Source organism: Hermetia illucens, chromosome 2 (genome assembly GCF_905115235.1).
Source record: "Hermetia illucens chromosome 2, iHerIll2.2.curated.20191125, whole genome shotgun sequence".
In the NCBI taxonomy this organism is placed as follows: domain Eukaryota; kingdom Metazoa; phylum Arthropoda; class Insecta; order Diptera; family Stratiomyidae; genus Hermetia; species Hermetia illucens.
The window spans coordinates 41,759,474-41,784,808 of NC_051850.1; the positions used below are offsets into that span (position 1 = coordinate 41,759,474).

The following is a 25,335-nucleotide window of genomic DNA, read 5'->3' on the forward strand; positions in this document are numbered from 1 at the left end:
TAGCTTCTCATATTGCGTTTTCGGAGTTTTATCCAAAATCTGGCAATGCACATGCATGAGAATAGCATATGTAAAGTGACAGTCGCTGATACTCAAAAACTCCAAGCTTTCATCAATTCATGACTGCGTGGTTCGCTGCGGGTACTTTGACCTTTGGACAAGTTCCTAGAAACGATAGACAGTGGGATTAAATAAATTGAATCATTATTTAAAACCGAAAGAAGTGTACCCATATGAGTTCACACTAGCCTGAAATTCCCATTAGCATTAAGTTAAGGAAGGGGGAAGGGGAAGAGGCATTATCTTCCTCATACATAAAAAGGGAGATATCACGCGGTGCAGCAATAACAGAGGTACCATGTTGCTGAGTACCATCTATAAGATATTCTCCTCTATCTTGCTAGGCCGGATAGCCCCATACGCTCAAAACATCATTGGCTCATACCAAAGAGACTTCACTTCAGGCAAATCAGCAACAAATCAGATTTTCTTTGTGCGGCAAGCGATGGAAAAACTGTTAAAATATGGACATCAGTTGCACCATCTTTTCATTGACTTTAAAGCGGCCTATGATAGCTAGCCAGGGTAAAACTCTACACGGCCATGAGCGAATTCTGTATACCGGCGAAATTTATAAGACTGACTAAGCTGACCCTGACCAATGTGTGAGGCCAAATAAAAGCAGCTGGATCACTCTCAAGACCATTCGACATCAACAACGGCCTACGGCAAGGAGATGCCCTATCATGCGTCTTCTTTAACCTGGCCCTCGAGAAAGTGATCCGGGATGCCGAGGTAAATGCGAGGGATATGATCCTCTTGAAGTCCACCCAACTACTGGCCTATGCTGACGATATTGACATCATGAGAAGAACGACCCGAGACGTACAAACTGCCTTCATCCAGATCGACCAGGCCACGCGAGATCTTGAGGTGCAAGACAAAATATATGGTGGCAACGTCAGCACCAAAAACCAACCAACAACATCGAACCGCACTGGTCAAACGAGAAGAATAAAAATAGGAGACTACAACTTTGAGACCGTTGATAATTTCTCCTATCTAGGGTTGAAAATCACAAAAGAAAACAGCTACGACGATGAAATCTGCGCACGGTTGTTGGCAACCAAAAGAGCCTATTACAGCTAAAGCTAAAAGCTTTGACTCTACAAGAGAATGATCTTGCCAGTCCACACGTATTCCGCGGAAACTTGTATTCCTAGCAAGAAAAATTGCGAACTCTTAACCGCGTTCGGGAGAAGAATCCTCCGAAGAATTTTTGACCCCCTACATGAGGATGGATGATTCCGTAGCCTACATAACGACGAAATCTATGAGCGATATCATGACCATCAGGCTCAATAGGTTACAGTGAGAGAGTCACTTAACCCGCATGGATGAGAATGATTCAGCCCGGAAAATCTATAAGGGCAATATCTATGGTAGAAAAACAAGATGGGGCAGACCCTGCCTGAGATGGAGCGATGGCGTAGGTCAGGACGCCAGACAGTTTTTAGGGATATCCAATTGGTGGACCTCGGGGCAAAAACAGAATGTTTGGAGTTTCTTATTAAGGCAGGCCTAGACCGGATACCGGTAGTTGCGCCATTGATAATGATGATAAGGAAAGGTTGATTTTGAGAGACCTTGATCATCTAGCACCAGCTGTTGAGAAAGATGGGATCACCGTTAATCACTTTTTGATTTCATCTTCTTGATTCGAAAACCAGACGGTTGAGTAAGTCCCCAAGTTTGGTCAAGGAAAAACTGGGTGGAGCGTTATAGCTGTACACCTCTACAGCGTTTATCTTCAGCATTTTTGGTATCCCCGAATTGAAACACTTCTCTACCAAGTTACTACTTTTCGATATTATTATGTATTATGGTCATTTGAGAAGAACTCTAGAAGCCTCTAAGATAAAATAAATCTTCTTCCAGTTCTTGTTATCTAAATTATTACATTAGACAGTACAGATTTATCTTCTAGAAGTGATTTAATTTGGGTCCCACTGTCTATCCATAACATGTCTGTTAAGGATATCCTCGTCATCTAAAGGATTTTTAACCTAACCTAAATATTTTCAACTTGAACCTAATGTCACCCTTATAAGCTCTTCAATTCCTAATTACATTCTCGTCTAGGTCTTTTAGGTCGCGATCACCTCTATCTTTTGTGAAACAAAACCTTATGAGAATGGATTCAATGTCTGTCTATCTATTTTCTTTTTGTTGGAACGTGGAGAGCTTGAAAAGCTACCGTAGGCTCCTACCAGACCGTTATGTGGAACCAGATCAGAACTGATCTTGCCCCCGTGTTGACGCTCATACTACTCACTCGTTCCTTCATCTAGCTCACTTCCTCTTGCCTAAGCTTCCTATGGATAGCTTCGACCACTTTCTCTCATCATATTTTCCGAAGTGAAGCTCCCCAGTTTTAGCTTCTAATGCGGCTCTTTTAACACGTGCTCTTCGTCTTCTGCAATGTCCGGGCGCATCCGACAATAGGGCGACTCATCATGCCCAAATCGATAGAAGTATCCTCGATAACCTTCGTGTTCGCTTAAAATCGACGTTAGGTCGAAACCTACTTCGTCATAGGGTCGCTCGATCCATTTCCGAAAATCCCATATAATTCTGTGTATCCATCAAGCTTTCTCTGACTCGTTCTACCTTTACTGTCACTTGACGATAGTTTCAATCCGCGCGAACTGCCGCCGACGGGCAGAAGGTTCTTCGGTTAGATATGTTTAATAAAGGCGTAGTTCTTCTCTCGTTAGAATGTCAATAGTGGTCATCCCTGCCATCACGCAAACCGCTTCGTTGGATATTGTTCGATAGACGGAACATGTGCGGAGTGCAGTTAAGCCATATGCAGCTCCCATTTTCCTTCTGTTTACTTTCTTTTCCAGTCTATCCGCTCACACTATGGCTGCATATAATAAGATCGACTTGACCACCCAATCAAGGAGGTGTTCGGTAACATTCTCGCCAGTAGTGTTATATACCCCTGCTGCACCCCCCACATGTAATTTGAAATTTAGCCTCTAGTCGATCATTACGTCTAAATATTTGAACGCAAGCTGGGATTATATTGTCTGTATCCCAACTTTGATCTTCCTTCTTGGTAATAAGTACTATTTCCGTCTTATGCTCTGCGATCAATAGGCCTGGGTTCTCCAGCCAGAACTAAATTTTGTAAACTCTTTCATTGGCATAAATCTCAACTTCTTCGAAAATGCGGGTAACAACCGTCAGCGCAATGTCGCCCGCAAAGCCGATGATGGCTAAGTCGGTGGGGAGATCAAACGTCAGCACTCCATTATATATAATTATCCACAAGAGTGCCCTAGAAAGGACCCTTGTAAAACTCCGTATGTTGTTTGGTATGATTTATCACCTTCCTCTCGATCGCAGCACAGAAGTCTATCAATTGAAAAGCAGCCAATAATTCCCATCAGGTACTTCGGCCTTCCCAATTTAATTCGGACTCTAATATTTTAGTCAATCTTGCGGAATTAAAGGCATTCTTCATGTCAAGTATTATCACTGTAGAGCCACCAGGTTAATCGCATCGGTCGTAGACCTTTTCTTGCAAAATCCGATCTGGTTCCGATCGCAAGTAACCTTTTGTAGATTTGTTGTTGAAATAATTTGTGAGTATTATTTCGATCTAACCAGGGACAACGGCATACCACCCGCAATTCAATGGGATCTTGGAACAATGGCAGCGGAAGCAGAAGGCCGCTTTAATGGCTCGCTATGATCCATCTTGGTTGCCAACCTTGCCTTCCTCCTACTCGGTTTCCAAGCAGCCATCGAGAGGTATTCGCGAACAGCCCCCGGAAATAGTATACGGGGAGAACTTAAGACTGCCCACCGACTGTGTGCTCGTGACCAGGTCGAGTTTAAGCGACACTGGTGTGCTCCGCCTGCTTAGGGTTTCGAAGGTCGACCATCTCCACCCATGTGACACTCAACTAGCACGGTCAGCGCTCCCAGGGATCTCGAGACGTCGTCACATTGAGAGAAATTGTTTGTTCGTCTTAAAATTATTTAATTAATAAATATATATTTTATATTACCAAAAGACTATTTCCAAAACCTCTTCATGTACATTGCCTTAAATCGCACCCGTAGCGATATCGTGTATCTGCCGATTATAATAACAACTAAAAAAATTAAGACTTGCTTTTTTCTGTTCGCTAATGATAATAAGCTTGCAAATATCGATATTTCGGAAGCCACTTTTGTCCTTCCGAGTCTACGAGACATGTTAGAATTGATGAACAAGTGGTTCCCGAAATATCGGTTTTTGCAAGTCAAGAGAGATTTGCTGAGAAGGTCCACAATATTAATATGCACGAATTTTTTAGATTGAGAGGTGAATCTGACCTCAAGAGTTTTTGCAGTCCATCATCCTTGATTTGAGCTGCGGCGATGTCCTTGGTTATCTACAAGACTTTTATGCCAATAATCTCTACCTGGAGAAGAGTGTTTGCTCACCAATTGTCTTCCGTATGACATGAATGAATTTTGTAGAAAAATGGACGATATAATCTAACTGTACAAGCTGTCGTGAGAAAGCCTTCTGCGATTTTTGTTTGAAAGCATAAACTATGATATTAAGGTCTGCCTATGAATCCCTGAGACAGCACCTTCTCCAGAATTGGTTCGGAGTATCTCCTTGGCCGGCTGGCTTTGCGATCGAATACTCACTCAAGCTTGGATGACAAATTAATTAGCCCATTGTTTTTCTTATTGGGTCCGACGAGCAATTTAGGCATCCGAGTTTGGATCATGGCAGTGTCTATTGATGGTACCATGCATTTTGAGCTCCAAAACTTCATCCACTTTTTCTGAAAATTACTTAAATCCACTTTTGACTTAATGTCCTAATTCAGACCTTACTCTCAAAATCTCTCAAAGATAATTCTGAGGTGTTTTCGAACTTGAATGTCGTCAGTATGGGCAAAGTAAAAATTGTTAGGTGTCTGCTTGGCAATGAAAATTTGTGCTGCATTACAAACCCAGAATGTCATCATCACCTTAAAATCAAGGAGGTAGTTTTTTGCAAAATTCAGAGAAATCTTTTATTGAAAAGATACTGTAATAGCTAAGGAATAAATATGTATATACCAGAGACACTGGTGTTACTGATGTGAGGAGCGCTATGGCCTGTATTTCTTCAACTATAGAGGACTGACAAATCACGATGCCTCAGTGAACTTGGATTCTGGACACGCTCCTCGCTGCTTCTCTGGGTTAATTCTGCATGTTTTTTTTTCGTTGGCAATGACGTTTACTATGTTAAATGAAATGTTTACATTGGACCATTGGGTTGTTTCTTTGGCATGGCAGATTCGTTAGAGTTCTTGCAAGGAAATAGTCTCATTTGTATTGAGCTTGATTTGAGAGTCGGTTTATGTAGAATAATGCATCCTCATACGCTGTACCGGACAAACTCTCTGGCTTTAGCCGTGTGATAATCACCCTTCACCTTGTTCGTTTTCCCTTGAAGAAGATGCATCTTCCTTTTACTCATGATGGGTTCACCGTTCTTAGTCTGTTAGGAGTCTTCCAGAATGAACATAATTAGCAATAAATATAGGTCTTCTACATATTCAAAATGATGTAGTTTTTTTCGTGGTCTCGTCGGATGATTAAAATCAAATCCGGTTTCAACTTCCGAAATCAAAAATTCCAAAACACACCCTTTATATAGTGGGAGCTGGAGAATCTAAACGATTGTAGCCTCTAAACAATTTATTGTTGGCAACTTCTTGTACAAAGCAACCGAAAACTTAGGATCCAGATCCAGAAATGAAGAAGGCTGCTTCATACAACTTCCTAAGAAGTCGCTGGCGATTACGCTGAGGTAATGAAAACTGTGGGACCATAGGTACCCAGGCGCATTAAATAAATACACAAAAAGTTAATTTGACTGCAGTTTAAGAAACCTGTGACAATATCTTTGGTTCATGGGTCATCCAATACACCTTTTTCACCTTTCCCATTGCATGCAAATATTTATTGACAGTTGACCTGTCAACGTTTAACTCTTCGGACCATTTTCCATAATTTGACTTCATCTTCTTCATCCAAAAATTCACTTTGCAAGCATCGAAACCATGTTTAGAGGCTGCTTTTTTGTGGCGAACGTTGGCATTTTCGCCAAATAAACAAACGATGTTCACACTTGAGACGAATGTCAACTATTGTAATCTAGACCCCACAGATATGCCAAGGGGGAAACTATTCCCCATACCCAATAAATTCGGTATGTTGCCTGGACGAAAGTCAGTCTAAAAAGGTCCATCGGCTAATATGGACTAAAATGTTCAAATTCCGAATCAATCATTCAAATTCTGCAGTGGAATAGATTAACGTACTCCGTGACAGGTAGGAGCGTTGTAGATATTTTGGCACGATATCACCGCCAAGTCGGAACGCTCCGCGCTTATTTTTACAAGAAGGAATAAGTAAATCTAAAGATAAGGCTACTTGTGAGCCTGATAACGGGTTGATTCCATCTACCGGATCGCTGAATCGGGTGAAGTCGGGCCAAGAGCAGATCGGCGAGTGGAAATCGAAGCGTTACGCAATAATCAACTGAACTGTCTACTGTAAAAGTTCATCGATCTCCTTTTACGAAAAGATCGCTCAATGCTGGGAATTCTTTTGTAATGCGGAGGGATGTATGCCATCCAGAAAGGCGTAATCGCTACTCATGCTTATAGACTTTTTTAACATTTTATAAAATAAGGGCTGGAGAATGACTAGTAAAGAGTGCGTGGTTCGGCATTAAAAGCATTGAACCGTCCGATTTCTGGCTTCACTGTGGTTGCGACAGGCAATACCTGCACAGACATAATACTGTATGTAAGGTTATCCATCAGAATCCTGCAAACAAGCTAGACTAACCATGGAAACATGCCCAGTTTATTAATATGATCGGCAAGAAGTACTCGCTAACTCCACCGACAAATTTGAACTGATCGCATGTTTGACATAGGAAGCCACACGTCATATTACATAGTTGATAAAACAGATAACTCTACGTACATTTTTTCCGTTCAAAACGTAACATTGCGCGAAAATACGCCGAAAAGATGATAAATTGTGGCCCAATGACTCAGAAAATCACTGTTAATTTTGCATCCCAAAATGATGGTTGTAGTTCAAATGTTGTGCCTTAAAAGTTCGAAGCTTCCTTAATGTCCTTGGACCCTTCCACAGTTTGGTTCAAAGTTCATCATTCTGCGAACCTCCTCGGAGATTCTTGACGGATATTCTGAATAACCATCCACAGCCGCCGTTACCAAAGTCGGCTCCGTCTTTTTTTTTTTAAGTAGATAAGCTTGCCAGAGCCTTACTGCTTAGCGTTTAATACTAGTACATAGTAAAAGCCGACATCTATCAAGATTGTGATAACCCGAAAATAATAACATTATGTAAATAACTAGTTAAATATTGTATCCAATTAACTGGTGGAAAAGGATTTCGTTTTCGTAAAGCAATGCCAATAAACAATTTTTTGTATATTCTTCGTTAATAATTTCAGCAAAAATATTAGTTCCTTTCAGTTGCTTTTATTCTAAGTGTTATTTTGAAAGATGATTTCAGGGATATTTTTAACCCGGACTTCTTAGGAAATCCCAGTCCAAAGGCTTCTAACTAAGTGCTACACCGATAAACTATCTCTAACATATTAATTCTAGCTTAATCAATACAAAAACAATATTTCAAGATCCAAAGTTCATTTGAATTGAATTAAATAAGAATATCGAATTCCTGGCATCATCTGCCCTTTTTTTCTCTAATTCCTATTGAAATTCTTCATATTTTTTTGCATTTTTTGCATAATTTTATTGAGGATATTAAGGAAATCGAAAGCGTTATATAAAAACTCCACCTTATTAAAAAATCTATAACAAAAAAATCCCTCACAGAACTACCGAAGAAAGCAACCAAAAAAAAAGCATTAATTGGTTTATCAACACAAACTATTATTTTTAAAATATGCTGGCAGCCTAATGCCTCCTGGCAAAGGTTTTTTTCTCTTGTTTTCCGAAATATGCAATGCGTGGAACCAGTTATATCTGCTCCTTAAACCGGTCACTAGATAACGACTTTCTTCATTGTTCTAACCCGTGCGCCATCAGGGTTAATAGATTTTAACAAAAAATTCTTTATATATGTATGTATACCAAATGTATTTATTTATTCATCATATTGAATACGTAACCGATATGCATATGTATGTATGCATATGATTTTTGAAATTTTAGAAGAGAAATCCCCTCAGCAATTTGAACATTCACTTGAGTACATTTCGTAAATTGATGGTAGATATAAAACTTTTTTAGTATGTCTAATTAAATTGTTTTTGGATTAAATTAAATTGGCAATGAAATAGTTGATATCTGCAAGATTTTTACTCTAACAACCAATAGAAATTTGATATCGCGAGGAGCTTTACCACCATAAACTGCACGCTAAGAAATTATAAATGCCAAGCGCTTTTGTTTCAGATAATAGATTAATTTAATCCTTTTCTTGTTTTTAATATCTTGTTTGTGCGATTTCCGAAGTAGTTATATAATAACGTATGTTTATTTGTATATTTCAATACTATTTCTATTCGGCTTACTCCTTGTATCCAAATCCAACAGGTGCTAGGGGATATATATAATATAATTCTACTATGCAGATGTCCCTTCTGCTTTTGATTATTTAATTTTATTCACAATTATATGCGATAAAATTTGTTCCAACGCCAAGGCCACTGCGCTGACTATATCATTTTAATATTCCTGCTATCATTCCGATGAATACAATTTCCATCTCATTAATTCAAAAATATCTTTATAAACTAAAAATCAAATTCCACTTTATTTTGCAGATATGAAAAGTGGGAAGGATGTCAGCAATATTGGCATTGGATCACCGAGTGATGTATTTTGTTCTGTACCCGGACGTCTTAGTTTATTATCCAGCACATCGAAGTATAAAGTGACCGTGGCCGAAGTACAAAGAAGACTTTCACCGCCCGAATGTCTCAATGCATCACTTCTTGGAGGTGTCTTGCGACGGTATGTTTCCTTATCACTAAGTCAATATCTTCGGCACCTTCGTGTACAATTTATCTAGGCTATGAGAAGAATTGAAGTGAATTTGACTAATGGTGCAGATGATTATCGCCATAGATATCTTTAAATGTACATGGTTGAAAATTACCTTGGAAAGATTCAAATCACGGATTCATGCAGCGATAGCGTTTTTAGTTTGAAATATTTCGATATTACTGTACATGGACTACCAGTTGAAAGAGTCATAAATTATATTCCTTTGCTTTATATCCCGCTATTTATTTTACTATATTAGTTATTTAAGCAGAAATGTTTCTTATTTAAATCTAAATTTTATTTTTCTATTGATCCTTTTTCAGAGCTAAAAGCAAAAATGGTGGTCGCTTATTAAGAGAAAAACTGGAAAAAATTGGCCTAAATTTGCCAGCCGGTCGAAGAAAGGCCGCAAACGTGACGCTTTTAACTTCCCTCGTTGAAGGTGAAGCAATACATTTAGCTAGAGATTTTGGTTATGTGTGTGAAACAGAATTTCCTGCTAGACAAGTAGCCGAATATTTATTAAGACAACATACTGAACCTCAGGACTCATATAGGCGTAAGGAATTATTATTAAATACACAACAGGTAAGTGCTTTACCTTTTTAGTGATTTTATTTCGGTTTATTTTTATTTCGATTTGAAAGTATTTGAACCTCAAAATAATCAAATAATCAAAATTTGTATAATCTCAAAAATATACATTTAAATTTTTAAAAAAATGCCTGCACTCTACAAATAATTTGAACCTCTACTTCCAGGTCACAAAGGAACTGGTTAATTTATTAAATCAAGATCGTTCGCCATTATGCAATACGAGACCTCAGCATTTACTGGAACCCTCAATACAACGGCATCTAACACATTTTTCTTTAATCTCGCATGGTTTTGGATCACCAGCAATTGTTGCAGCACTGACAGCATTCCAAGTAAGTATTAGCTAACGTTATTTTCACAAAATTTAAAATAATTTCTTTTCCCCTCAAAATCCCCGCTCTTTGTCAAACCTCTTATCTCGGGGTTTTATTTATAGCAATGAAATCTAAGAGAAATCTGAGTATTTGGAGGTTTTACGGCATATTCTGGGTGTCCTTTTATCACCACTTCAATACGCTCACGCACAAAACAACATTTATAATTAACAAATATGGATATCACCATTCAAAAGATACTTGAAACCCTATGGAACTGGAGCTAATTTGAATTAATTTTTTCTGAATAGTATAGGCATGATGGGGTCTTCTTCCTTTTCTTTTTCTTCAGCCTTTGTCCCGTTCACAAGCGGGATCGGGTCGTCGTGATCGGTTTCGCCAATTGGCTCGAATGCCTGATCTGGGTGCAATCTCGAGGCTTTCAAATCCCCATCCAGCGTATCAAGCCACTGTTGTTTAGGCCTGCCTTTTGTTCGTTTCCCATCGACTTCAATGTTCAGACCAATCTTGGCAAGTAAATTCTCGTTGGCATGAATTGCGTGACCATACCATCGAAGACGCCTCTCTCGCAACTTTTCCACGATCAGTGCAACCCCATAACGATCGGGGATATCCTCATTTCGGATGCGATCAAAACGTGTGACGCCACTAGTCCAACGTAACATCTTCGTCTCCATTACCGCAAGACGCCGTTCATTGGCTTTTATAGTTGGCCAACACTCAGAACCATAGAGAGCGACAGGACGGACAACATTGCGGTAAATTTTCGATTTGAGACGTTCGTTGATACGTCGATCATAAAGAACACCAGTTGTGGAACGCCACTCCATCCAGGTTGCGTTAATGCGTGAAGCAATTTCATAACGCAGTTCTCCATTGGCTGATAGCATTGACCCGAGGTATTTAAATCGCTCAGTTCACTGCCGCTGACAGCAGTTGTGCCGGTTTCATGGGGATCAGTCGTCAAAAATTCAGTTTTGTTTAGATTCAATCTGAGACCGTGTTTCATGAGGCAATCATTCCATTTTTGGACAAGTTGCTCGAGATCATTTTTGCTATCAGATGCTGGGAAAACATCATCTGCATAAAGCAGTGTGTTGGGCGCTGGACGTTGGATATCCCGTGTGACGGTGTCCATACCAAGAACAAAGAGGAGTGGTGAGAGGGCACTTCCTTGATGAACACCAACAGAGACACGAAGCGTTTTTGATACACCCGCCGTACTTCGAATTTTACTTTTCGGAACGTGGTAAAGCAATTGAACTCAGCGCACGAGTTCCTCAGGAACTAATTGTTGTCGTAAAGCATACCAGTTCGTGTGACGCACGGTCAAACGCTTTCTCTAGATCCAGAAATGCAATGTAAAGAGGGCGATGCTTCTCACGATGTTTCTCCGTGAGTAACCGCGCAGCGTATATTGCGTCAGTAGTTCCGCAGTTTTTGACAAATCCGTCTTGTTTCACGATTATTTCAACAATTTCGCAAATACGGTTGTCAAAATGGGGTAATATATTAGAAAAAAAATTCTACTCGTCGGTGCCTATTTAGCCTTACATAGGGTGGGGGAGTGATGAAAATGAGATAATGACTGAATATAGAAAGTTAGGATAACAAGGGCGTGGTTCATTTGTTTTGATGGAAGGAAGTATTGAGCGATCTGTGTAAAGGAACACTCTACTTTTTCTGTCGAAAAGACCATTACCACTTGCATAGGTAACGAGGATTTCCGGAAATTGCATCTATCGGAGGAAACTTTTCCCCGGACACTCGATATTGGAGTATGAAGGTTGAGGTGTGATTAATATCTTTCAAGAAACTCCATCCAGAACAGCATTGATGCTGTTTTATAGATTTTATACTACAACTACTATGGCGAAGGAATTGGCTTTCCTTCAATTGTAGCCCCTTCATATGATAAGAAAAAATGTCGGTCCAGATAATGAAACCGTCAATAATAACAAACTATTGTCCATAGTTTTGTATTCCTGCGAGTTAGGTGGAGCTGAGTCGAAAACATAAACGAGTAGCTCAGGCAGTACTACTCCTCCCTTAACGACGTGTAGGAGGGTGGGGCCTAACCCTGAAAGGAGTCTAGGCTGCATCGTTCAAAAAATGCTTCCTCTGGCTTCCAAATGAACAGCGCAGTGGTGTTGAGATTTTGGAACAACTTGGTGTCCACAACAATTTTCTTTACTATCGGCATTCCCGAAACGGATATTAGGAAGGTTCGGGAACAAACGGGCTAGCCGTCTAAATAGCAAATGTCAGCTCCTAAAACCATTTAAGGGAACGTGCATCCCACGGCATCTCCATTTGAAGCATAGATGAGATGCCATATTTCTCAAACAAATTTACAGTATTATAAAGCGACGACTGCACTTATCAGTCGTCGGATCAATAGCTGCGAAATATTTATATACCTCAGACAAGAACCATGTTGGTGCGGTAGTCAGGAGCGTAGACTTCCGACATGCCGACCTGTTATATGCCAACGGGAGTGATAGACCCCGCTTCTGATCAGGCGAGAAATCATCGGCATATCGGTGGCATCTCCAGACATAGCGGCTTTTATTGGAGAGTGGAGAATATCAAACGATATCACACTCTCAGATCACAGACGCATTGACTTCGTAAAGGGCAACCACTCTACTTTGGAATCCGCGGAAGACAGATTAGCCGACCTATAAAATAGCACTGATAAGTTACGATCCCTGGAGAGCTTGTCAAATCACTTGATAGAATTGAAAAAAACAACCCAGATGACGTACATACAAAAGCTCGGTTACCTAATCATTACTGAGAGGATCGCCAACCACAGCACTCGGAGTTTTCCTAAATCTACCCCTCATTAATTTGAAGGTGAAACGTAACGCAGCCAATGACGCATATAAACTCGATAGCATTGGCTCGTGAAAAGGCGTCCATCTGGAAATTGCTTGGTAAACATCCAATGGCTCTGATGCCGACTGATCGTATGGTTTCCAGGCTTGTCTCTGAAAAGACATGTCGTAATCACCAAAGTAGAAGAATGATCGATAAATGCCCACGATTCTTTCGGGATTACCGACCTAATAATCTTCACCAACGTGTCAGTTATGGAAGACGGATCGGACGGAGGGAGGTTCCCAGGTAGTCCGATTATGGAACTGACTCGACCTCTCGGAAAAATGACGACCATACTCCAGGCGGAGATATATGCCATTTCATGGGCAGCAGAAGAATGCTTACGACAAGAATAGGATGTCGCACGATTTGAATCTGTTCCGGCAGCCAGGCGGCGTTATCAGTACTAAACAACAACAACATATTAAGCCAGTTGATGTGAAGTTGCAACTTGGCCGACTAAACGAGACATTTCTGATGTGGGTACCAGGACACGCAAACATCACTGGTAATGAGGAAGGTGTCTTGATACATAATGGGGCCAAAACTAACTTTGGCATCCGACCATCTACTGTCAAGTCTATTCTGAAGGGTGAAATTGCAACGATTCACGCAACAAGTGGAGAAACTTGAACTGTTGCTGGCAGGTGAAACTCCTTGTGAATTAACCCGGCGCTGCTAGAGCGGCAAGAAGTAGAACATGAAAACCCTAGTAGGGCTTTTAACGGAGCACTGCCCCTTAAACTACCGTATGACTGAATGCAGCCAATATGAGGAAGAGAAAGAAATGGCCCTGCACTTCATACGTAGCTGCCCGGTCTCCTAAGATCCCAGACGAAGACAACTCGGTAAGATTTTCTTCAACGAAGAATCTGCGCAGTCTCTGCCTCTGGAGAATGTCCTCAGATTCGGAAAAGCCTGCAAACGCCGCGCAGGAAGCCATTTAATGTGCGGTTTACGAAAATGGTACAATGGGTCTGACCAAGGCTTGAGTGTTCGGAGTTGCGACTCCTCTCACTGAATCTAGACTAATGATGCCGTATACTATATCCTTTGTGGAGCTGTAAACGATCAGATCAACGACATATTAAAGGTCCTTGATTCGGTTGAGAGAGGAAAGAGGTTTTGGTATATATCTTGTAAACACTTAGAAAAAGGTTACCGAAGGGCAAAGCTTCCCCTCGGATTCCAACTTGATTAGTGCAAACCGTGAATAGCTACTGGTGAACCCTCACTTGGGATTGAAGCCTTCGAAAAAAATCTATTGTAAGTGGCATTTTACCAATCTCGAGTAAGACATTGGTTTGCAAATAGAGTCAGTGGGTCTGCCTGAAAGTAGAGAGTGGTAGTCACGCATGTAGAGACATTTGCCTTCTATAAATGGGAGGTCGTTAATACTAGGAAGTTTGCAAAGGCACGGAGATCTTTGTTTTAGCTCATGTATGAATTTAGATCTGGCTTGGTATTGGAAAAGAGACTGCAAATTCGGTCCGTGTAAAGGGCCAAAATTTTTTCCTGGATTGAGGAATTCAGGTCGTGAATCTAGGAAAGAATACTATGAGGAAGGTAGGATCATAGGGTTTTATTATCATGAAGGAACTTGTCTTATCGATAAGAAGTCGTCACATACGAAGGCGCTTCGAGAATCGAGGGGATGACAACAGATGAGATCGTTTTTCTTTACCATCGCTAGTAGATGAACTCATCATAACCATCTTAGCATATTTAAAATCTGTGAAAATGCATACCAAATCCAATCCCCAAAACTAGCGAATTTGTTGTTGCCGCGAGTTTTTGAACCTCTGTAGAAACAGAGACATTTCAGTATTTCCAGATATATTTTTGGTCTGTTTTTTCGACAAATCTGTAGATTATGGTTGATTTGATGTCCTCTTCATAACTGGTGTATGAGAGGAGCTCTCGCACTAAATTATAATGGTCAAGATTGACTTATATCAGTCTTATCTCTTCGTCAAAAATACTGCGCAACTGTAGCATACCGATAATAGACGCTCTTCTTCCGCTCCCGAAACAGTGGGGCGAACCTTCTGAACCTTTCGCCTTCTGGGCCTTCCTATCTTTCTGAACCCCGCATTTTCCAGCTATTTCATCCCGGGTGATTCGAATTATTTTAGCAAGGTCTCCCTTCATCATGGTTTTGCTATATTCTTCACATTGTGTCATGATTTTTAGCCTCTTTCCCTTCCTTCAACCTATTCTCATAATGTCTTGTCTATCTCACAGAGGAAGCTTTCCAATGTCATGCCACGAAACTTCTTCAACTGTAGTTTCTTTTGGAATCGGTTGTATTGTCTAACGGTTATCAATCAATTCAAGATGAACTCTCCGTTTATGAGAAAGTCGATTCATCGAGGCAACCTCCATCGCGGTTTTTTCGAAAAATTTCTTTGTAATTATTGAGGCTAGCGTAACTGCTTCCGCTGCTGGATCTTTGGTTTTATCGTAACGAAGGGCTTTCCTGCATTTTAGCATCCAACAAAGATCCATTTTCTGTAATAATAAAAAACTTGTTGCTTCTTTTCCGTTGGTGTGGATATTTATTCTTGCAAAAACCGATATTTCGGGAACCACTTGTTCCCTTCATCAGTGCTAACAAGTTGCTTCATCTCTGCTCCTCTTTACAACTTTACAGCCCGCTGAATTTTCAGGAAGCGTTATTTGATTCGCCTTTGTTAATTTTCCTCTTTCTACTGTGTTTGGCTTGTCCCACTGTTCTAATGAGAGCCAAAACTCCAACTATGATTTTAATGGTTAATTATTCTCCTTCCAAACTTCGTTAAACATAATTCGTTCATACTCCTGGTCCATTGCGTCGTTTCCTTCCCGCGCATATTTACGGAGAGCTCCACTAACCTCCACCTTCGGTTTCGGGACTCTCGCAAATTAATATAGAGCTTTATATGGCAGAAATTAGATACGTCCCGTTAGGGTTTCTGTAATGTACACCTACGTATTTCCTGTTTGTAGGAGATTATCTCGCGCTCTTATAATGGACTACTCCTACGGAGAACCACATTTTCCATGCAACTTGCAACATTAGATAAAACTGCAGCCAGGCAAATTTGGCGGCCGGAAACCTTCTTGTCTAGTCTCAATAACCACCAAATGTGGCTCCTGCACCTCCATCCTAGATGACTTGTATAGTGTGAATAAACATTTATAATATACAACATTGTTAGTATTTTGATGCTAATACGTTTTACTTTTTTACAGAACTTTCTCACGGAATCTGTTAAATGTCTGGACAAGATGTACCCACCAAATGGCGGGGGTATGGTCTCATCATCGTTGGACAAAACAAAAATGGACAATGACAAGAAATGATAATTCCTCCATTTGTGGGAAGGTGTCCACCACTCGTATCACAATTTTCATAAGAAGTAAGAATATTATCAAATTCAGAATAGTGTTTATGACAACCTATACATTAAGAGCAAAGTTGAATCTATTTTTGTCTTATTTATTTTTCTTACTTCGCGCAGTATTCATTGTTTGAAAGAAAAAAGAAAAAAAATTAACAAAAGCAAACAATTTTCGAAGAATCTACTGTTTTTGTTAGTCTCATGAAATGTATTTGTTTTTAAATCATTAATTAGGGAATCATGTAATTATTTAAGTTAAGGAAGACTTAGCAAGAACTACAACAAAAAAATGTAATACTACACAATGATAAAAAAATGATGTTTTGTGATATAAATAGTATTTCTTTGTAAATAGGGGAATATGTTTGATTGCTAAGATGATATTTGTAGTGTAAAATAATTCCAATATCTCAAGCTAGATAACATATGAGATTTTATAAGAATTTTCATCGTTAAGAGATTAGTTATTCGAAAATTTTTATTTTCCACGAAAGAAAAGATTAGTTGAAATATATATACTCAAAGGGTGCAAGGTTTGTAACCGCATTCGAATTAATTATTTATTGAATTTAGTTTCTTATTGAGTCACAACGTTAAGGGATTTCTATGCGCTATGAAATATCTACTTCACTATTTGCGAAGGCAACTTGCAACTTTGGAAAAAGTAAAAAGATATCGCAGAGATTTTTGAGGCTGAGAATATACCTCGATCCAAGATATAGAGTCTACTATTGAAATCTGTTAAAAAAAGATTAAGACCAATAAAAGTATTGTGCCAAACTTGCAGAAAGCCTGAGCTTCAAATTTCATGAAGTGTACTACATAATAACCCCTTTCCAGGATAGTTTCTTACAAGTTGCTACCTTCGAAACATAAGACATTGTGCCAAAATCTCTAAAAATGGACCTCAGATAGTTAAGTTATGTTGAATCTCAATACTTTCTAGAGTCGTAACTTTATTAATTCCAAACAGAAATCCTGTAAATTACGAGTAATTGTGGCATTCCACTCATTTAAAATCGTGATAACTTGAAGTTCGAATAATGTAATCATTTGAATTGTCACTGTCATGAAAATTACCTACATTTGCGATAGAGAAGCTAAGGGAAAGATCTTTTGTACATTGCGCCATATTTTCTACAACTTCTACAATCATATAACAAATCAAAACTTCTATACGTTGCCTAAATAAGTATCCACTTCTAAAGCCTAAAGCCATTCAAATGAACTCAAACATAAAAAAAAATAAAAACAATGCAGAGTCAATGTAAGTTGTTGAAAATCCGCATCTTGCCATCTTTCTTAAAATAATGAAAGTAAAAATGAATCAAGTTCAATAAATTTAAGTCTGTAATTTATTTATAAAAGATAGAATAGTTGTAATCGTCAAGTTTAAAACATCTACTATTAATCATTCCAACTTTAAATAGTAAGTCTGATACAAAAGCAAACAAAATTCATTTCAGTAAACTTGTACACATTGTTAATTCGAAATCGAAGGGAAAAACATGACCGAAGTAAAAGGTACTTAGATATACTTGAATCTGAAATGAAATCGGAAAGTCTCAAAACAATTTTAAATGTAAAAATTGTAAGATAGCCTTCAGATTAAATAAAATCAATTATTATTAAATGAAAATGAGAAATCTATTTAAATGAAATTCCATCTAAAGTAAGGGGCAATTTTTATTATAAATCAAGTATTATTCTCATCTCGAATGAAACAATCAAATATACAGATTACTACGTTTAAGTGTAAATCGGAAGACATTTCAGTAGAACTACATTTTATTTAATTGTAATGAGAAAAAATAAATAGAAATATTTAAATGAATGGAGAAGAAAAAAAAATAAATAAAATCCAAATGAAAATCTACTATGGAACAAACAAGTTTTTATTTGATCTGCTTCTCCTTTTTCTGTAGCGTTTGTCCCGTTCACAAGCGGGGTCGGCTCGTCTTGATCTTCACGATCGCTCCATCCCAGGCAGGATGGGCGACACCTTTCTATTTTTTTTCTACAACCAAATAATCATGATATCGTTCAAAAATTCCATCATCGTACATAATCATCCATTTCCATCCAACTGCCGGGTGAGATGAAGCAGTTGACAAAGACGCCACCGAGCTGCTACAATTTTTGTGGCTGCAGAAGCTTCCGGAGAGCACACAGGCCATTCTGACGTGTGCGGATTCGAAATCTCTGAATACGCTCGCCATCATCATGGACAAAATCCTCCTGAATTGATCGATCGGTTAGCAGGTCGTCAGGATATTTTTCAAGCACTGAGGCATGGTACCAGCATAGGTTCACTGAAAAGACTACAAAATGTACCAGCCCCTTCAGTTTTTCACCAACTAAATCAGACTTGCCGGGAGTTCTAGCGACTGCCACCCGAAATGCAGCACCATGTCGCCTCACAATCTAGGACCCCTTGAGCCGGCGCTACTACCTGGTCAATCTTCAGAACTCCAGACATCCCGGTTTTGCGCCAATTCGATATCCCTAAAATCTGTCTGGTGTCCTGGCCTACGCCATCGTTCCATCTTAGGTAGGGTCTGCCTCGTCTTCTTTTTCTACCAAAGATATTACCCTTATAGACTTTCCGGGCTGCACCATCCTCATCCATACGGATTAAGTGACCCGCCCACCATAACCTATTGAGCTGGATTTTATCCACAACCAGACGGTCGTGGTATCGCTCATTGATTTCCCCGTTATGTAGGCTATGGAATCGTCTATTCTCATGTAGGGGGCCAAAAATTCTTCTCTCGAACGCGGCCAAGAGATCGCAATTTTTCTTGCTAAGAACCCAAGTCCGAGGAATACATAAGACTGGTAAGATCATTGTCTTGTACAGTAAGAGCTTTGACCCTATGGTAAGACGTTTCGAGCGAAACAGTTTTTTTAAGCTGAAATAGGCTGACAACAACCGTGTGCGGATTTCATCATCGTAGCTGTTATCGGTTCTGATTTTCGACCCTAGAAAGGAGAAATTATCAACGGTCTCAAAGTTGTATTCTCCTATCTTTATTCTTTGCGTTTGGCCAGTGCGGTTTGATGTTGTTGGTTGGTTGGTTTTTGGTGCTGATGTTGCCACCATATACTTTGTCTTGCCTTCATTGATGTGCAGCCCAAGATCTCGCGCCAAGCGTTGCCTGCTCGATCTGGATGAAGACAGTTTGTACGTCTCGGGTGGTTCTTTCATGATGTCGATATCGTCAGCATAGGCCATTAGTTGGATGGACTTAAAGAGAATCATACCTCTTGCATTTACCTCAGCATCACGGATCACTTTCTTTAGGGCCAGGTTAAAGAGGACGCATGATAGGGCATCCCCTTGTCGTAGACCGTTGTTGATGTCGAATGGTCTTGAGAGTGATCCTGCTGCTTTTATCTGGCCTCGCACATTGGTCAGGGTCAACCTAGTCAGTCTTATCAGTTTCGTCGGGATGCCGAATTCTCTCATGGCCGTGTACAGTTTTACCCTGGCTATGCTATCATAGGCGGCTTTAAAGTCGATGAAAAAAAGGTGCAACTGTTGTCCATATTCCAACAGTTTTTCCATCGCTTGCTGCAGAGACAAAATCTGATCTGTTGCTGATTTGCCTGGAGTGAAGCCTCTTTAGTATGGGTCAATGATGTTGTGGGCGTATGGGGCTATCCGGCCTAGCAAGATAGCGGAAAATATCTTATAGATGGTACTCGGCAACGTGATACCTCTATAATTGCTGCACTGTGTGATATCTCCCTTTTTATGTATGAGACAGATAATGCCTCGTTGCCAATCGTCAGGCATTGATTCGCTGTCCCATACCTTGAGCACAAGTTGATGAACCACTTGATGTAACTGCTCGCCTCATATTTAATTAATTCGGCTGTAATTCCATCGGCTCCTGGCGACTTATGGTTTTTAAGCCGATGAATTGCACGGACTGTTTCTCCTATACTTGGTGGTGGCAGTATTTGTCCGGCGTTTTCAGTTAACGGGACCTCCAACTCGCCGATGTTCTGGTTGTTCAGTAGTTCATCAAAGTACTCAAGCCATCGCTCCAATATCCCCATTCTATCGGAAATCAGATTTCCCTCTTCGTCTCGGCAGGATGAACATCGAGGTGTATAAGGCTTCATCCTGCGGACTCGTTGGTAAAACTTCCGCGCCTGGTGCGGTTGCTCCCTGTACTTTTCTAGTTCACAGACTTGTTGGTTCTTCCGTCTGTGAAGTCGCTTCTTCGCTCGCCGGAGTTCATGATAAGTCTCTGCGCGTGCCCGCGTTCTTTGAGAATGCAACATTACTCGGTATGCGACATTCTTCCGTTCTGTTGCTAGCTTACATTCATCATCAAACTAGTCGTTCCGACTCCTTTTGCGGCTAGGGCTAAGTATGTTTGTGGCCGTATCAATGATAACGTTCTTCAGGTGGTTGTGAAAATCATTTGTTGATGCTTCGTCTCCAGGTCCTTTGTTGACTGCGGTTATTGCGGCATCCATTTCCCCCTTATAGGTGTTGCGGAGGGCTGTGTTGCGGATGGCTTCAGTGTTAACCCTTACCTGATTATCAGAGGGGATTCTGGGTGGTGTTGTTATTCTAGCTCAGAGCAGCATGCCAACGAGATAGTGGTCCGAGTCTATATTGGCCCCCTATATGTTCTGACATTCATCAAGGCTGAGAGGTAGCGGCGCTCGATCAACAAGTGGTGAATTTGGTTGAACGTGGTCCCGTCTGAAGAGGCCCACGTATGTTTGTGGACCGCTTTCTGCGCAAACAAGATACTTCCAGAAACCATTTCGTGGAAGACTGCTAATTGAATAATTCACAGTCCATTATCATTTGTATTTTGGTGTAAGATATGTGAGCCAACGTATCGCCTGAAATGGGGGCTCCTTCCCTACTTAGCTGTTAAAATCCCCAAGTATGATTTTAATATCATATCTGGGGCAGGCTTCGAGGGTTCGTTCAACTGCCTCGTAGAAGGTATCCTTCTCCGACTCTGCAGTCTCCTCTGTAGGGGCGTCAACGTTAATAAGGCTTATATCTCTAAACTTGCCTCGCAAGCGCAGAGCGCATAGCCGTTCGCTTATGTTTTCAAAGCCGATAACAGCAGGTTTCATTTTTTGGCTGACTAAGAAGCCTACTCCGAGCACATGGTTTACTGGTTGGCCACTATAATATATGGTGTAGCGGCTCTTCTCCAGGAAACCGGTCCCTGTCCAACGCATCTCCTGCAATGCTGTTACATCAACCCTATATTGGGACAGGGTATTGGCTAGCTGCTCAGCAGCTTCATCTCTGTACAGGGAGCGCACTTTCCATGAGAAAATGCGCAAATCATTATTCCGTTGTCGTTGCCGGGTTCGTCATTGTGTAATCCGCCCAGTCCGAGGCTCCTGTTGTGGTTTTGTAACATGTTGTTCTCCATGTAGAGTTGACAGCCCTACCCAACCCCCAACCTAGTGGACCAGTTGGTACAATTTGTCCCGTTTTTAGGCGCGGGAGATTCGCCTTCATCCTTCTCCGTCTGCAGCGTTTCGTTAAGAAACAACTCCCAGCAGTCAGCACGTAAAGGTGAAGATAGAGTTTGGTAGTAGAGCTGTTGGTGTTGGTTCAGCAGGCATTTCCCAGGTTTTATGCTCCATCGTGGGTACCAATCCACGTTTCGCCCTGGGACTTATACTACCCTTTGGCCACAGCAACACCATCAGCAGCATCATAATCGACAAGCTCTGCATCATCAACAACAACATTTACGCCTTCACTAGCCAGTTGCTTCTCAACGGAACCATCAACACTATAATAAGATCCCGAAATGGGCAATCGGTTAATAGGTGTTTGGGACATTTGCCAAATACTGAACATGCTAGTACCATCGTAGATTCGCTGAAAAGACTACAAAGTGTACCTGGCCCTGCAATTTTTCACCAAATAAATCAGAATTGCCGGGAATTCTGACGGCTCCCACCCAAAATGCGACGGCTTGTCACCTGACAATCTACGAATCCATTGATCCGGCGCAAATACCCGGTCGATACAGGCGCTGAGGTTTCGGTTCTTCCCGTATCTCGGCATAACAAGTTAATACCACAATCATTGAAACTTGCGGCAGCAAATTTTTCGTCGATTCGCACGTATGGCTTCAGGCAGGTATACTTGGGTTTAGGACTTCGACAAACGTTTTCTTGGCAATTCATAATCGCGGACATCAGTATATCCATCTTAGGTGTGGATTTTCTGTGCCCTGTATCATTGACCCCACAACTTTCCTAAGATCATCAGGAAAAATCTCATGCTGCTTACCCAGCACTCTTTCCATTGTTTTTGAAGATGTTGTCGATGCACGTATTCGCGCACTTCTTCAAAAATACCGCAACATCACTACCGAGTGTAATCTCTCTGAGCCCGTTAAGCATGATGTTCAGCTCCACATCAACACTACTGCCTCCCCATTTTTCTGTAAAGGTGTATCCATTACCATCGCAGAAGCTCGCAGTTGCGCGAAAAAGGTTCGAAGAACTTCTTAAGCAGGGTATTTGCAGGCCTTCAGACAGTTATTGGTTTTCGCCACTTCTCATAGTCCCTAAACCCAATAGCGAATGGAGACCTTGTGGCGACTACAGACGTCTAAATGCTCAGATGATTCCAGAGCGATATCCCATAGAACTCATCCACGACTGTGCCCACTCTATCGCAAACTGCCGTATTTTCTCGACCTTGGACTTAGTCGAGACATGCCATCAAATCCCTTTAGCTTCTGAAGACATTCCGAAAACGGTAATATTCACACCTTTTAGACTCTTCGAGTTCGCTAGGATGACTTTTACACTGTGCAACGCAACGCAAACCTTCCAGAGAATCATCCACTCTGTGCTTCGAAACCTATACTTCTGTGTCGTATATTTGGATGATGTTTTGGTCTGATTCCGAGCATTTAGAGCACCTTGAGTGCATTTTTTAATGTCTCATTCAAGCTGATCTAGTTCTTAACGTTGAGAAACACAAATTTCTGCAATGGTAGGTGAGACTGAAAGCATCCAACCGAACCCAGTCAAGGTACAATCAATAGTGCGGATTTCGAGCTTCCCGCTTCCAAAAACCGTTAAGGATCTCAGAAGGTCCTTGGGCATAAAACTTCGTTTCTTACCCAAGGCCACCCATCATCAATCAATCCTTAACGCCTTCTTGTCTGGGCCGAAAACCGAAGACTCCCGTCTAATTCTGTGATTCCCATAGGCCGTCCCGGCGTTTGAGACCACCAAGCAACTGCTGACGGATGCTACACTTCTGACATTCCCTCAGCAATATGCCCTCGTCGATGACTCAGACATTGCCGTAGATGCTGCTCTTCACCAAAAAGTGAATCAAATCTGGAAGCCGTTGAGCTTCTTCCCCAAACAGCACAATCCCGCTCAACAGAACTACAGCACCTATGATCGTGAGTTACTCGTCGCGTACTTCGCAATTAAATACTTCCGGTATTCCCCAGGCGTTTATATTATCCACGGACCAAAAGCCACTCACTTTTGCTTTAAAACAAACGCCCGACAAAGCATTCCCTCGCCAATTTGAGCTTTATCAGCCAGTTCACTTCCGACATTCAACACATGTCTGGAAAAGTGGTTGCTGACGCTTTGTCACGTGTTGCAGAGGCCAAGATCTCCACCACCATCGTTTTTCTGCACGACGCAGTTATTCAGAGCTCGAGAACCAACTCCAAATTTTCTATTTTCGGGTCAACATCCAGTATATACTACGAGATCTGAGGCAAGGGACTAAAGCCATATATTCCCAGCAATTTCCGAAAGTAAGTATTTCACGCCGTTCACAATCTGGCGCACCCAGACATTCAGACAACGAATCGGTCAGCTACCGCAAAGGATTTCTGGCCGTCCATGAACAAGAACATTATTTCTTGGGCATCGCATGCCAGAAATGCAAAACAACAAAGCATGTGAGGAAAGAGGCAGGAGTGCTCCCTCGGTCCACCAAGCGTTTCCATACAATCCACCTCGACATCATTGGCCCCTTGCGAGACTCGTACGGTTTCAGGTATTACCTCACAATCATCGATAGGTGCACGTCTTTACCTGAGGCAATACCTATGAAAGACACTACTGCACAATCTGGTGCAGGAGCCCTCTGTCGAGAGCGGATTCCACGCTTTGGTCTGCCGGCAATTATAATCACCGACCAGGGAATGCAGTTTAAGTCCTCCCTTTTCTTAGAATTGGGGAAATTCCTCGGCTTTAAATTCCACCAGACAACCACCAAAGTGGCACAGGACACTGAAGGTCACCATAATGGCCCAAGACAACCCCCTTTGGTTGTAGGTCCTGCCACTCGTTCTTCTTGTCCTCCGAACAGCCAATTGCGAAGAGTTTACTGCAAGTCACGCTGAGCTAGTATACGGGGAGAATCCGAGACTCCCCTGCGACCCTGTTCTTGACGTCTGGTCGGGACTCAACGCTACTGGTCTGCTGTGTCTGCTCAAGGACGTAATGCCAAAACTGCCTGAACCACTATAAAACGTGTCAGTCCAAGGGATGAATGTTAACCATATACTCTCAACAACTGCTTGATAGTGAATAGACGATCATCTTCATCCTGTGGCTCCCTAATTATGATAACAACCTGATCTTCAACTGTTACCACCGAGTAGCGACTTAGTGCCTTGACATGGTTTACATGACTTCTTAGTTGATAAAGGTCGAAATCCTCTAGGAACAGAAACCATCTCGCGAACTTTGGAGTGATATCGCATTTTTTCAGAAGCTGTCGTAAGGCTGAGCAATTAGTCAACATCTTTCCTCTGATTCGTAGTCAGTAAATGCTAAATACTTTTCAGCGGAGCGTCTATTCATAAGAGTACTAATATAAATAATACTTAAGTAGAAAAAGTATGAACCTGCCTCCTCTCAGGTTCGTTAAGTAGTATTATGTAACGTTAAGCTCAAGGGAATTTGTCATACATGGAAAACCACTCCTTTTTCCCGGCATTTGCCTTTTCTTTCTATAAA

At 41.1% G+C, this 25,335-nt stretch overlaps 1 protein-coding gene across 7 annotated transcripts in view; it reads left to right on the top strand.

The window, feature by feature from the left end:
* Nucleotides 1-18,193, top strand: part of LOC119649167 (transcription factor AP-2-epsilon) — a 361,599-nt gene extending 343,406 nt beyond the window's left edge. For all 7 annotated transcript variants that reach the window (XM_038051198.1, XM_038051192.1, XM_038051197.1 and 4 more), the window contains 4 exons: nucleotides 8,903-9,092; nucleotides 9,449-9,713; nucleotides 9,887-10,054; nucleotides 16,175-18,193. In XM_038051198.1, the coding sequence (XP_037907126.1) occupies nucleotides 8,903-9,092; nucleotides 9,449-9,713; nucleotides 9,887-10,054; nucleotides 16,175-16,285 (734 nt within the window). In that variant the 3' untranslated portion in view covers nucleotides 16,286-18,193. The remainder of the gene's footprint in view (nucleotides 1-8,902; nucleotides 9,093-9,448; nucleotides 9,714-9,886; nucleotides 10,055-16,174) is intronic.
* Nucleotides 18,194-25,335: the final 7,142 nt, after the last annotated feature.